The 11,102-nt window shown below is 51.7% G+C and overlaps 2 protein-coding genes and 1 pseudogene across 3 annotated transcripts; 1 reads left to right on the top strand and 2 right to left on the bottom strand.

The window, feature by feature from the left end:
* Nucleotides 1-7: 7 nt before the first annotated feature.
* NDUFA3 (NADH:ubiquinone oxidoreductase subunit A3) lies at nucleotides 8-2,025 on the bottom strand. The gene is made up of 4 exons (XM_079118275.1): nucleotides 1,921-2,025; nucleotides 1,627-1,701; nucleotides 530-607; nucleotides 8-151 (listed from the first exon to the last, which is right to left on the bottom strand). Exons 1-4 carry the CDS (start codon nucleotides 1,928-1,930, stop codon nucleotides 60-62), a joined length of 255 nt encoding a protein of 84 aa, XP_078974401.1. The 5' UTR covers nucleotides 1,931-2,025; the 3' UTR covers nucleotides 8-59.
* Nucleotides 2,026-2,321: 296 nt separating this feature from the next.
* Nucleotides 2,322-8,486, top strand: OSCAR (osteoclast associated Ig-like receptor). Its single transcript, XM_079118241.1, has 6 exons — nucleotides 2,322-2,356; nucleotides 2,609-2,783; nucleotides 3,577-3,609; nucleotides 6,474-6,764; nucleotides 6,954-7,235; nucleotides 7,681-8,486. The coding sequence occupies exons 2-6, from the start codon at nucleotides 2,663-2,665 to the stop codon at nucleotides 7,830-7,832; spliced, it is 879 nt and encodes a 292-aa protein (XP_078974367.1). The 5' UTR covers nucleotides 2,322-2,356; nucleotides 2,609-2,662; the 3' UTR covers nucleotides 7,833-8,486.
* A 777-nt stretch (nucleotides 8,487-9,263) lies between these two features.
* LOC306648274 (small ribosomal subunit protein eS6-like) lies at nucleotides 9,264-10,083 on the bottom strand (annotated as a pseudogene). The gene has a single exon. The product of its transcript is annotated as a small ribosomal subunit protein eS6-like (transcript).
* Between the last annotated feature and the right edge of the window lie 1,019 nt (nucleotides 10,084-11,102).

Here is an 11,102-nt window from a genome sequence, read left to right as displayed (position 1 = left end):
ACGTGGGTTGGTTTTCACATTTTATTAGGCGAGGGTGCTCCTTCCTGTCGATGGAGTGCTCACAGTTTCTTCAGCCACTCCAAGCTGGGGCCCTCGGGGTCCTGGGGGTGGCTGGGCACGTCAGGCAGGTTCCCATCATCTCGGAGGGGCACTGTGAGACACGAGGGTGGGCCACTGAGATCGGTAGATCTCTAAGGCCCTACAGAGAAGAGCGGGCTGTTGGGGGGAATTCAAGGAGGGAAACAGGACTCCAGGGAGAGAAAGGAAAGCCAGGATCAGAGAATCAGTGATGCAGAGAGGCAGAGAAACAGGAGATGGAGGGAGTGACAGATATCACCAGAGATGGAGGAACCCCAAGAGGAACAGAAATCTGGAAAGACAATAGAAACTCAAAGTGCAAAAACAATGGGATGCAAATTATATCAGTTAAAAAGGATTTGGACAGGGAGAGTGCAAACTGCAGTATCTCCGACCCTCGGGAAAGGACTGCCCACCTTCACCCCTCCCTGCAGCACAGGCTCCCACTCACCTGGGTAGTTGTAGGGTGTGGCCTTGTTGATCATGATGGCATACTTGGTGTAGGGGCTGAGTGGGGGCAGAATTACCGCTGTGGAGAGAGGGGAAGGCCCGGCTTAATGTGTTCTCTGGGGAGGTGGGGGAAAAGGGCAAAAACAGCCTTGGCAAAGGGGGGGCAGGAAGGGCTAGAAACTCCAGGAAGACACTTCATTCTGTGGGCCCTTTGGTACTCTGGGGTCCCCATTTATAGGCAGAATACTTTGAGGGAGTTGGTGGAACAGAAATGGGAGCCCATCAGTCAGGGATAAGTCAGGCCTGGAGGGCTGAAGATGGTGGGGCATCCTAGAGGTAAAAAGGTTGTATAAACCATTACAGACCCTCTGGGGCAAAACCCGGTGTCCAGCAGGGAGGGCAGGGTGTGTGAAAGGAACTAGGCCAGTGCTGTCTGACCAAGGGGTAAGAGCCATGTGCAATTTTACATTCACATTAACAGTAAAGTTATAATTTATAACGTTTAATCTGGTACACCCCAAACATGACTTCTACATATAAAATCAACATAAAAATGTTGATAGAGTACATATTTTTGAATATACTAAGATTTTAAATCCAATGTGTCTCATACCATCTCAAAGTGCTGGACCCCCTCGAAAGCCCGGGAGACCCGTGGTGTTACAGAATTTCACCCCCTGTGATCTGCAGCCCAGCAGTACTGATAAGACCTGGGAACTTGTCAGAAATGAGGAATTCCAGGCCTCACCCCAAACCTAAGGAATCAGAAATGGCTTTAACGAGACACCCGTCACCCTGCCCCAGTGGACAGCCTGAAGTGAGCAGCGCAGGTGCGGGGCGAGCTTCTCCCTCAGGCAGACCTGCATAAGACTCCCCAGCTCACTCCCACCCCAACCACCTCAATTCGGATTCGGGGAAGGGCTCCCAAGGAGCAACCAGGGTTGACAACGCTGCAGAGAGGCTTTGCACCTCTTGCGTGGCTGTGTACCGGGAGGCGTGGAGGGTTGAGACGTCAGGGTTGGGCAGCGAGGGGACGCTCTGGGGCGCGAGATGGAACGGGGCGGGTGATGCACGTTCGCGCCCGGGGCACTCACGCACCGAGGCTTCCAATAGTGAAGGACACCACCAGCACCGGCTCCTTGGCCCAGGCGTTCTTGAGGAAGGCGGCGAGCTCTGGAGGGGCGGGCGGAGAGTCACCCTGCAGGGGCTGACGAGTGACCTCTAGCCCGCTCGCGCCACCCCTCGCCCGGGAAGAGCCCCCTCCTGCCTGCGGGCCTCGCCCTGGACGGACCCTACAGCCTCCACGCGTGCTCCGCCGCGCCTCAGCCCTACGACCGCCCGCGGCCTACCAGGACAACCCGAACCCCGCACACCCACGGAGCTCACACTTACTAGCTGCCATCTTGCTCCCGGCGGCGGCGAAGGCGCGCAGCACCCTGGGAGTTGTGGTCCCTGAGCCAGCCTCCGCAACCTGGGGTGCGCGTGCGCCCTGGAGCAGTGCCCTGCAGGAAGCGGAGGCGCGCAGCACCCTGGGAGTTGTGGTCCCTGCGCGCTCTTAGTCCGCGCGTGCGCACGGAAGTTCCGGGCTACGGCGGGAAGATTTAAGTGCAAGGCTGACTTTGAACACCTTCTGGGTTCACTTTTCTCAGTCTAGGGGTAGCTCCCGAGAATTGACGTCTTCCTGCAGCAACTCACATAGGGCGGAATTTTTTGAAAACTCATTTTACAGATGGAGAAAGGGAGGTCTGGAGAAGGCGAACAACTGCGCTATCCTTCGGATTTGCAGCTGGGCATCAGCTGGTGCTGGAAGCTCTAGCTTTCGTGTCAGGTGGTTTAGGGACCCTCTGTGCGCTCTCACACTTCACTTTGTTACTGCCGTGTAGCTTAGATAATTTTTTTTTTTTAATCTGAAATGGTCTGGGTTTGTCTTTCAGCGAAAGTGGGAATTGCCTGAGAGCAGTAAGGAAGTCAGAGCCCTCGGTGCTCCCAGCTTCACGCAGCAAGGATCTGGCGCTTAGTAGGTGATACGCATATAACGAACACAACAGGTTCTGATTCCTCCTTCCAACTTTTTCCACAGACCACGGGGCTGTGACACAGCCCCACCCGCCGGCTTCTTCCCTATACAGGGCTCATGTGTGGCTTTCTGACGTTGCCTCATTTCCTGGGAGGGAGGAGGACAACTCCATTCCTGGCTTCGGTTTATCGAGAGCCCACAATGGCCTTGGCACTGGCCCTCCAGCTGCTGATCCTCTGTGAGCCGCCCTCTCCCCTCTGTCTGGGTCCTTGGCTGGGCTGGGAGCAGAGAGAGAAAAGGGATGGAGACCCAGACACCCTGCATGGTGACCAGGCAGCACCAGCTAGGCGTTTGGAATTCAACTTTCAGTTCAGAATCAAGGGACAGGATTGGGGCCAAGACTGCTGAGCCCTAAACTAGAAAAGACAGTCCCAGAACAGGAGGGTGGGGACAGGTTTCTCTAAATCTTGAGGCAGGAGGGATTTTTGACCAGGGAGTGTGGAGTTCTGATTTATTTATTCTTTCTTTTTTGGTACCAGGAATTGAACTCAGGGGCACTTAACCACTGAGCCACATCCCCAGCCCTATTTTGTATTTTATTTAGAGAAAGGGTCTCACTGAGTTGCTCAGGGCCTGGCTAAATTGCTGAGGCTGGCTTTGAACTTGAGATCCTCCTGCCTCAGCCTCCGGAGTGGCTGGGATTACAGGCTTGTGCTACTCACACCTGGCTGTGGACTCCTGGTTCTGATGTGGGAGCAGGTGGAAGCCAGGACCTCTGAACCCCTGGGAAAGAAGGGGTGGAGGAAGGACTCCGGATGGAGGAAGGAGGGGGTTGGGAGCAGTTGTCTGGCTTCATAAGCAGGTGTGGAATGAAGCCTGAATTTCTGACAGCTTAGAGAGGAGTAAGTAGGGAAGAGTTCCTGTTCTCCAGAAAAAAGAGGGGTCGAGGAATCCCATTTCTGGGCTCCCGGTGAGGTGGGACTGGCACCCACAAAGGGCTTTACAAAGAATTCCTCTTCAACCCTCTTCAGGGCCTCTGGGTCACGCAGACCTCATTCTGCCTGGTGAGTAACACACCCTTTCATCTCCTCTTGTTGCTGACATCTCATTTCTAACTTCTCAGATTTTTAGCTTGGTGCCCAAGCTCACCCCAGATTTCCTCCTCCCTCCCCCTCTCCTGTTCCTTTTCTCTCTCCTTCCTTCCTTCCTTCCTTCCTTCCTTCCTTCCTTCCTTCCTCCCTCCCTGCCTCCCTCCCTCCCTCCCTCCCTCCCTCCCTTCCTTCCTTCCTTCCTTCCTTCCTTCCTTCCTTCCTTCCTCCTTTTAGTGGCCATTATACAGGGATAGTGAAGACCTGGAACTTTGTTGCTAGTGAGACATACCCTAGAACTCCAGCTTCACCATCTGTTACTACATGACCTTGAACAAACCAGGGCTTTGAGGACATTTCCTTCTTTGTAAAATGGGCTGTTGTTTTAGTCCAGCCACATAGGTAAATCCCTTGGTTTGGAGTTTGGCATCTATCTGGGGCTCGGGAAGTCAGATCTCCTGCAGTACGGATTATTCCTTCAACTTCTCCACTAAAGGAGGGTCTCCCATTCTGAGATGGGGTTCTTCCTGTTTTGTGAGGCGTGAGACCTCTCCTTTCTCTCCAACTTTCTCCCTCTATACTCCAACTTCAAACAAGAACCATCTGAGAAATCATAGATGTTGGCTTCTTTCAAATTGGGTTGGGTTTTTCTTTTTTTGCAGTGGGGGTGGAATCCAGAGGTGCTCTACCACTGAGCTATATTTCCAGCCCTTTTATTTTTTATTTTGAGGCAGGGTCTCACTAAGTTGCAGATGCTGGCCTTGAACTTGATCCTCTGCCTCAGCCTCTCTAGTTGCTAGGATTTCTAGTGTGCACCACCACACTCATCTCAAATTAGTTTTTTTTTAAATAATAAAGCTAATAATATCTATTCGTGGTTATAAAAGTTCAATCATTAGCAAAAAAAACATAGAACACCCTCCTTTTTCCTTCTCCATCTTCCTTAAATGATCTGAGTCCGTACCAAATTTTCCATGTATTCACACACATGTATGTATTTATAGATTTTTTTTTTTGCCAAAGAAAAATTGATAATTCATGACTCACCCTATTCTGCATCTCATACTTTTTACTTTACAGTCTGTCTTGGAGCTATCTCCATGCCACCATCTCCACTCTTCATCATTGTTCTAAGTGTTGACCAGCATTTGCTGTTGCACAATGACTGGACTGTGGGGCGAGGGGTCATTCCCTTTTGATATACATATAGGTATATCCAGTTTTTCATCCTTATGATCAGTGCTGCAACAAGCATGCCTGCATGAGTTCCTTTGTGCCAGGAGAAGCAGTGGAATTATTGGGCTCATCCCCTGTGTCTTCATAGAAACTGGCATTTCCTTCAGAGAAGGGGCATTCAAGTGGCAAGGACCTGTTTCAAAATATTCACCCAAACTCAATGTTAACCACAGTTTTAATTTTTGATAATCTGATTGGCAAAATAATCTTAGTGTTATTTTATTTTTAAAATAATTACGAGGAGGGTTAGGTGACATTTGTCCTTTAGTTGTGTTTTAGTCAATTGACTTCCTCCTTTGTACATTGCCTATTTGTGTCTTGTAGAGATTTTATTTGAATTGGTTCTAGGATTTCTTTCTGTATTCTCAATCTATGTGATTTTATGAATAAGCGATTCCTGCCAATACTGTCACATGCCTTCTAGCTTCATTTGTTCATCTTTTGGCAAATAAAACCCCAAAGTTTTGAAGGGATCAAATCTATTTTTGTCTCACGAATATTTCATTATACAGCTTAAGAAGCCTTTCCTACTTCAAGATATTTGTGTTTTTCTATATTTTCTAAGAATACATTTTAAGAAACACATGTAGGTTTTTAATTAAAAGCTGGAATTTGTTTGGGGGAATAGTGTGAGGTAGGGATCCAATGTTACTTTTTTCCAAATAGCAAGTTTTGGCAACTGTTCGGAGTCTGTTCTGTGTTGCCATAACTGAATGCCACAGAGTGGGGAATTTATACAGAACCGAAGTTTATTTAGTTTTCAATCCAGCTGCAAAGTCCAACATCAGAGGGCCTGATGAGGACCTTCTGTCTGCATCATGTGTGACCAAGAGCATCACCTAGACAAGAGGGGTGTGTGTCAGTGTGTCTAACTTATCCTCACATCAAACACCCACTCTGGCAATAATGGCACTGATCCAACCTTAAGGTCCTACCTCTCAGCGCCGTTGTGTTAGGTATTAGGTTTCCAACACATGAACTCGTGGGACAAATTCAAACCAGAGCAGCATTGACTGACATCTGTTACAAACATTCTGAAAACTAAAAATGCTGATTTCTGGGACATGACCCTCTGAAACCGTTTAAAAGCTGTAACTCAGTGCAGTGGCATTGGCAAATGCCTATAATCCCATCACTTGGAAGGCTGAGGCAGGATTCTAAGTTCAAGACCAACCAGCCTGGGCAACTTTAGATAAGACCGTGTCTCAGAATTAAATAAATAAATAGGGCTGAGGGTGTGGCTCAGTCCTAAAGCACCCCTGGATTTAATTCCGGTACCAACGAACAAACAAAACTGTGGAAGTTTGTGTGTGTTTGAGACCCGGTATCGCTAAGATGCTGAGGCTGGCTTTGAGCTTTGAACTTGCGCCTCTCCGGCCTCAGCCTCCTGAGCCTCCGGGGTCGCAGTCGTGCGTGCGCCACCACGCCCGGCATGCAGCTTTCTTTGACAAGCCTAGAGTGTGGCCCAGGTCCTCCTTTACTTTGTAGAGAGCTGAGGCGACTGGTCCTGGTGGCTTCCTTCCTTCCCCAACCTCCCTTGTATCTCCCGCGGTTCCTGGGAGGCCCGGAGGACTCACACAGCCTCCTTTATGAAATCTCCCCAGACTCCTACCCCAAGCCGTGGCTGGAGGCCCAGCCGGCTGCAGTCGTGGCCCCTGGGGTCAACGTGACCTTGCGGTGCCGCGCGCCCCAGCCCGCCTGGAGGTTTGCTCTCTTCAGGGCGGGAGAGGCCGCCCCGCTGCTCCTCCGCGACGTGTCCACCGAGCTGGCCGAGTTCTTCCTGGAGGAGGCGACTCCCGCCCAGGGGGGCAGTTACCGCTGCTGCTACCGCAGGCTAGACTGGGGACCGGGCGTCTGGTCCCAGCCCAGCGATGTCCTGGAGCTGCTGGTGACAGGTGAGGTCCTGGGCAGGGAGGCGACGGGCGCAGGGGCGGGGAAAGGGAGGGGAGAGGAGGGACAGGGGACGCGGAAGGACGAACCGGGATGGGGGGTCGCTGGAGGAGCACACGCGCAGGGAGAAACGGAGAAGGGGACACAGGGGAGGAGAGAGGTCGCGCAGCGCTCCGCCCCCATCGCTCCCGCAGATCTGCTGCCGCGGCCATCGCTGGTGGCGCTGCCCGGGCCGGTGGTGGCGCCTGGCGCCAACGTGAGCCTGCGCTGCACCGGCCGCCTGCCCGGCATGAGCTTCGCGCTGTACCGCGTGGGCGTGACCCTGCCGCTGCAGTTCCGCCACTCCGCGCAGCGCTGGGCCGACTTCCCGCTGCCCGGCGCCCGCGCGCCCGGCACCTACAGCTGCTACTACCACACGCCCTCCGCCCCCTACGTGCTGTCGCCGCGCAGCGAGTCGCTGGTCGTCAGCTCCGACGGTGAGGCGCCCTCCTCGCTCGGGCCTCAGGGACCCGCCCCGCCGTCCTTCCCCTGACCCAGGGTACCGACCCCAGCCCTCCTCCTTGGGACCCCGGGACCCACTCCAGCTCTCCTCCAGAACCTGGGAACTGGCTTCAGCCCTTCTCCCCAGGACGGGGGTCTTCGCCCAGGACCTAAGGAATTGACCCCCAGCGCTCCTCCCCAGGACCCAGGAGATAGACCCCAGGCTCCTCCACAGGGGTCCAGACCCCAGCCCTCCCTCAGATCCAGGGGCCCAGGCCCAGTCCTTCTCCCTCAGATCCAGGAATCTGAGGCCCTGTTCTCCCATTTGTCCTGCTCCGCTTTGAGACTTGGGTCCCCAACTCCACCCCAGGAGTTAGACCCAAAAGTGCAGATTTGGGGGTCCGGGATCTGTCAACCTCTCTCCCTCTCCTTGGCCTGCAGACTCCAGCTCCTTGGACTACACCCAGGGGAACCTCATCCGCCTGGGGCTGGCGGGCTTGGTCCTCCTGTCCCTGGGTGTCCTGGTGGCCTTGGACTGCCGCAGCAGGAGAGTACCCTTGATGGAGTCCTGCCCTAGGGGAACTGGGTGCTGACACTGTGATGTGAGAAGACTTCCTGCAGAGGGGTGGAGACGCTGGGATCCCTGGGGTCCGTCAGCCCCTCCTGGAGCCCCCCAGCCCTCCAGGCTCAGCCTGGCTTAGCTCTCCTTCACTAATGTGTCCTGCACCGTGGCTTCCTTCTGGGTCTTCTCCAAGACCTCCTAGTTGAGTGGAAGTTGCTCAGTGATTGTTTCCAGCCAAAAGTCTTGGGTTCCAATCGTAGTGCAGCCCTCACTGACTAGGACTTTCAGAAAAGTCACCTGCTCCAAGCTTTGGCTTCTTTTATTGTAAAATGGGCACGTTGATAATACCACACCAAAGGATTGTCATCAGATTAAGTGAATAATTCACCCCCTCCCCGTGAAAGTGTTTAAAAACTGGCTGGCCTGTAGTATATGCTCAATAAATATTAGCTACCCTACCCCAGTGATTTCTACCAGGCTTGCAGTTTGAACTCTGAAGTTCTTGCCGTTTTCCTTCGTGCATGCTCCATCTCACTTTTTAAGCAACTCTTCATCTGCCTCTTCTGGCATCCTTGATCGCCAAGCAAATCCCTTCCAGACTCTTCAGACCTACCACTAAAAGTAACTCAAGAGGAGACCAAGCAGAGCTTCTGCAACAGTTACAGCTTCATTTTGCAGTGGGAGGTTTTCCTTGACTCATCATTATCCCAAAGTGGGAACCATTGCCAGACGGGGTGTGTGTGTGTGTGGGGGGGTGGGGGTGGCACCTGCGCAGTAGAGCTTTGACTGGCCGCTAATCTCTACTCCGTTTGTCCACTTCCCACTGTACCCTTGGCTGACACTCACGGTGGTGGTTTAAAAAACAAACACAAACCGTTCTTCTCACAGCCTGTTCGCTGTCCTTGTTTTCTCCCCCACCCCTCAAAGCCTGGTGACTTGCAGTTTGTCTGAATTTATTCACTTGACTTCTATCTTTATCTGGCCATGTTGATGCGTTCTCATCTCCAGGAACATGAATTCCGTCGCCAAGCAGTTGCCACCGCTCAGTGTCCGTGCATTCCTATCTCGACTTCTGCGGTGGAGCACAGATTCTATTTTCATTACGTTTTCCAGCTTCCTATTCCTCTTCCCATTTCATGGAAAATACTGTGACTTCCAGCTTTTGGACAGCCCCAGCTCTTCCAGCTGTCCTCTTGTGCAGCTTATCAAACCTGATTTTTCCTCTGTGAAGGGGAGACTGAACATACCTGCCAGGTCAACCCCAGAGTTAAACCGGATGACACGTGCTTCCAACCTTTGGCCAGCAGCTTCAACTTCTCCTATGCTCCCTTTTCTAGGCAGGATAAGAAGCAAAATTTGCATGTGACTGCGGACACACACACACACACACGTGTACTAATGTTCATGAAGCAACGCTTGCGTCTGTGCAGACACACACTGACTTACTCTTTTTTTTTTTTTGAAGGCCAGATCTTATTTATTGGTTACTCTTAAAAATTCTTATTTTTGACTGGACTCAGACTTAGAAGTAGAAGCTCTCAGAGAGGACAGCCTGCGTCTCTTGGCAATCTGTTCCTGGCGTTTTTCTTTGGCTTCTTTCATTCTCTTAGCCAAAAGTTTGGCATATTCTGCAGCCTCTTCCTTATTTTTCTTAGTACGCTGTTTCTTCAGAGCAACACGCTGGCGTTTGTGTTGCAGGACACGTGGAGTAACAAGACGCTGAATCTTCGGTGCTTTGGTCCTAGGTTTTTTACCTTCCTTGTTTAAGGGTTTTCTGACAACATATTGGCGGACATCATCTTCCTTGGATAGATTGAAAAGTTTGCGGATTCTACTAGCTCTTTTGGGCCCCAGTCTACGAGGTACCGTAGTATCCATAAGTCCAGGAATATCCTTCTCTCCTTTTTTTACAATAACCAAGTTAAGAACGCTCAGATTGGCATCCACAATGCAACCTCGAACAGATTTGTGCTTTCTCTCTCCAGTTCGCCTTGGTCTGCTAGTGCCCCTTACTCAGTAGCAGACGAACACGACCATGGGTCAAGACACCCTGCTTCATGGGGAAGCCTTGTTTGTCGTTCCTGCCACTGATTCGGACCACATAACCCTTTCATTCTTCACCCAGAGCGTCAGCAGCAACTTCTGTGGCCATACGCTTCTCATAAAAAGTACGAAGTTTGTGTTCATCGTCCACTTCAATGAGTTTCTGGCAGCCAGTGGCTGGGAAGGAGATATTCAGCTTCATTTTGGAGCAGCTGATCTCCCACAAGGCGCCACGAAAAAGAGCTTACTCTGTCTTATTAAGAATGCCTTTTGGAACCCACGTGCTCAAGATCTGAGGAAGTGTAAGCCACATTTGTTGCTGTGTCCTTTTCTTTTGGAGACTAACCTACACCACATTTTGCACAAAGATTGGGAAGTTTAAAATTGTGTTATTTCAACACCTGAGTACCCTTAGTGGACAGGATGAGGATGCTCAAATGTGAGATTAGGCAGAACTGAACTTTGAAGTCTGACTGGCTACCTGGGTGCACGGACCTGCTGCAACGCTGTCAGCTGGACCTTCTGGGTTTGTCCTTGGTACCTACGTGGGACCCTGGCAAGGTTCCTCCAGTGCACATCTCCCTGACATATGTGGTTGTGGGACATCAAGAGAGATGAGGGGAGTGGCCTTGGATGCGGCTTCAGAGTCATCAGACCCAGTTTTCCCTCTTTGTAGATGAAAAACTGTGGAAAGGAGAGATGTCCTGAAGTCCCCCTGAAACCGCAGGAAGTCAAAGGCACATCAGGGAGGTGCTCCCAGTGCGACCTCACCTGGCACCATCTGCTGTCCCTTCACATCCACTTGGGACTCTCAGCCATGGGCTACCACCTGCCTCCTCTTGCTTGCTGTCGTTTCTACACCTATCCTTCCATTTCTTGGTCTCATTCATTCACTCTTCCACCCATCCATCCCTTCATTAATCAATTTATTGATCCACTGAACTGCAGATTAATTAATCCCATGTCCATCCATCTGCCTGTGCATCTGTGAACCCATAAACCCAAGATTTCTTCATATTCGTTTACACAGTGACCAGCATGGGCTTGGTAAAGACCAAGTGTTGACGGCTTGTTGCTCGAGTAGCGGTCAAGGCACATCACTTTCCACAAATGGACATCTGTCTGCGCCAGGCATGTCCTGCCAGACAATCCTGTCTTCACCAGCGGCTCTCCAAGACTGACCCAGGCGGTCAGCCCAGGAGTCAGAGTCTGTGGTCAGAGTCCTTTTCTCTGGGCTGCCTTGTAACACAACAACCTG

The sequence above is a fragment of the Sciurus vulgaris genome (genome assembly GCF_902686455.1).
Source record: "Sciurus vulgaris genome assembly, chromosome: 17".
In the NCBI taxonomy this organism is placed as follows: domain Eukaryota; kingdom Metazoa; phylum Chordata; class Mammalia; order Rodentia; family Sciuridae; genus Sciurus; species Sciurus vulgaris.
Note: the sequence above shows the minus strand (reverse complement) of the source record. Positions and strands in the feature narration are given on the sequence as shown.

Coding starts and splice junctions, on each gene's coding strand:
- NDUFA3 (XM_079118275.1), bottom strand. Junction 608..1,626: donor CTTCACTATTGGAAGCCTCG/GTGCGTGAGTGC, acceptor CTCTCTCCACAG/CGGTAATTCTGCCCCCACTC. Junction 152..529: donor CACACCCTACAACTACCCAG/GTGAGTGGGAGC, acceptor CGTGTCTCACAG/TGCCCCTCCGAGATGATGGG.
- OSCAR (XM_079118241.1), top strand. CDS start 2,663: ATGTGTGGCTTTCTGACGTTGCCTCATTTCCTGGGAGGGAGGAGGACA. Junction 2,784..3,576: donor CCTCCAGCTGCTGATCCTCT/GTGAGCCGCCCT, acceptor AACCCTCTTCAG/GGCCTCTGGGTCACGCAGAC. Junction 6,765..6,953: donor CCTGGAGCTGCTGGTGACAG/GTGAGGTCCTGG, acceptor TCGCTCCCGCAG/ATCTGCTGCCGCGGCCATCG.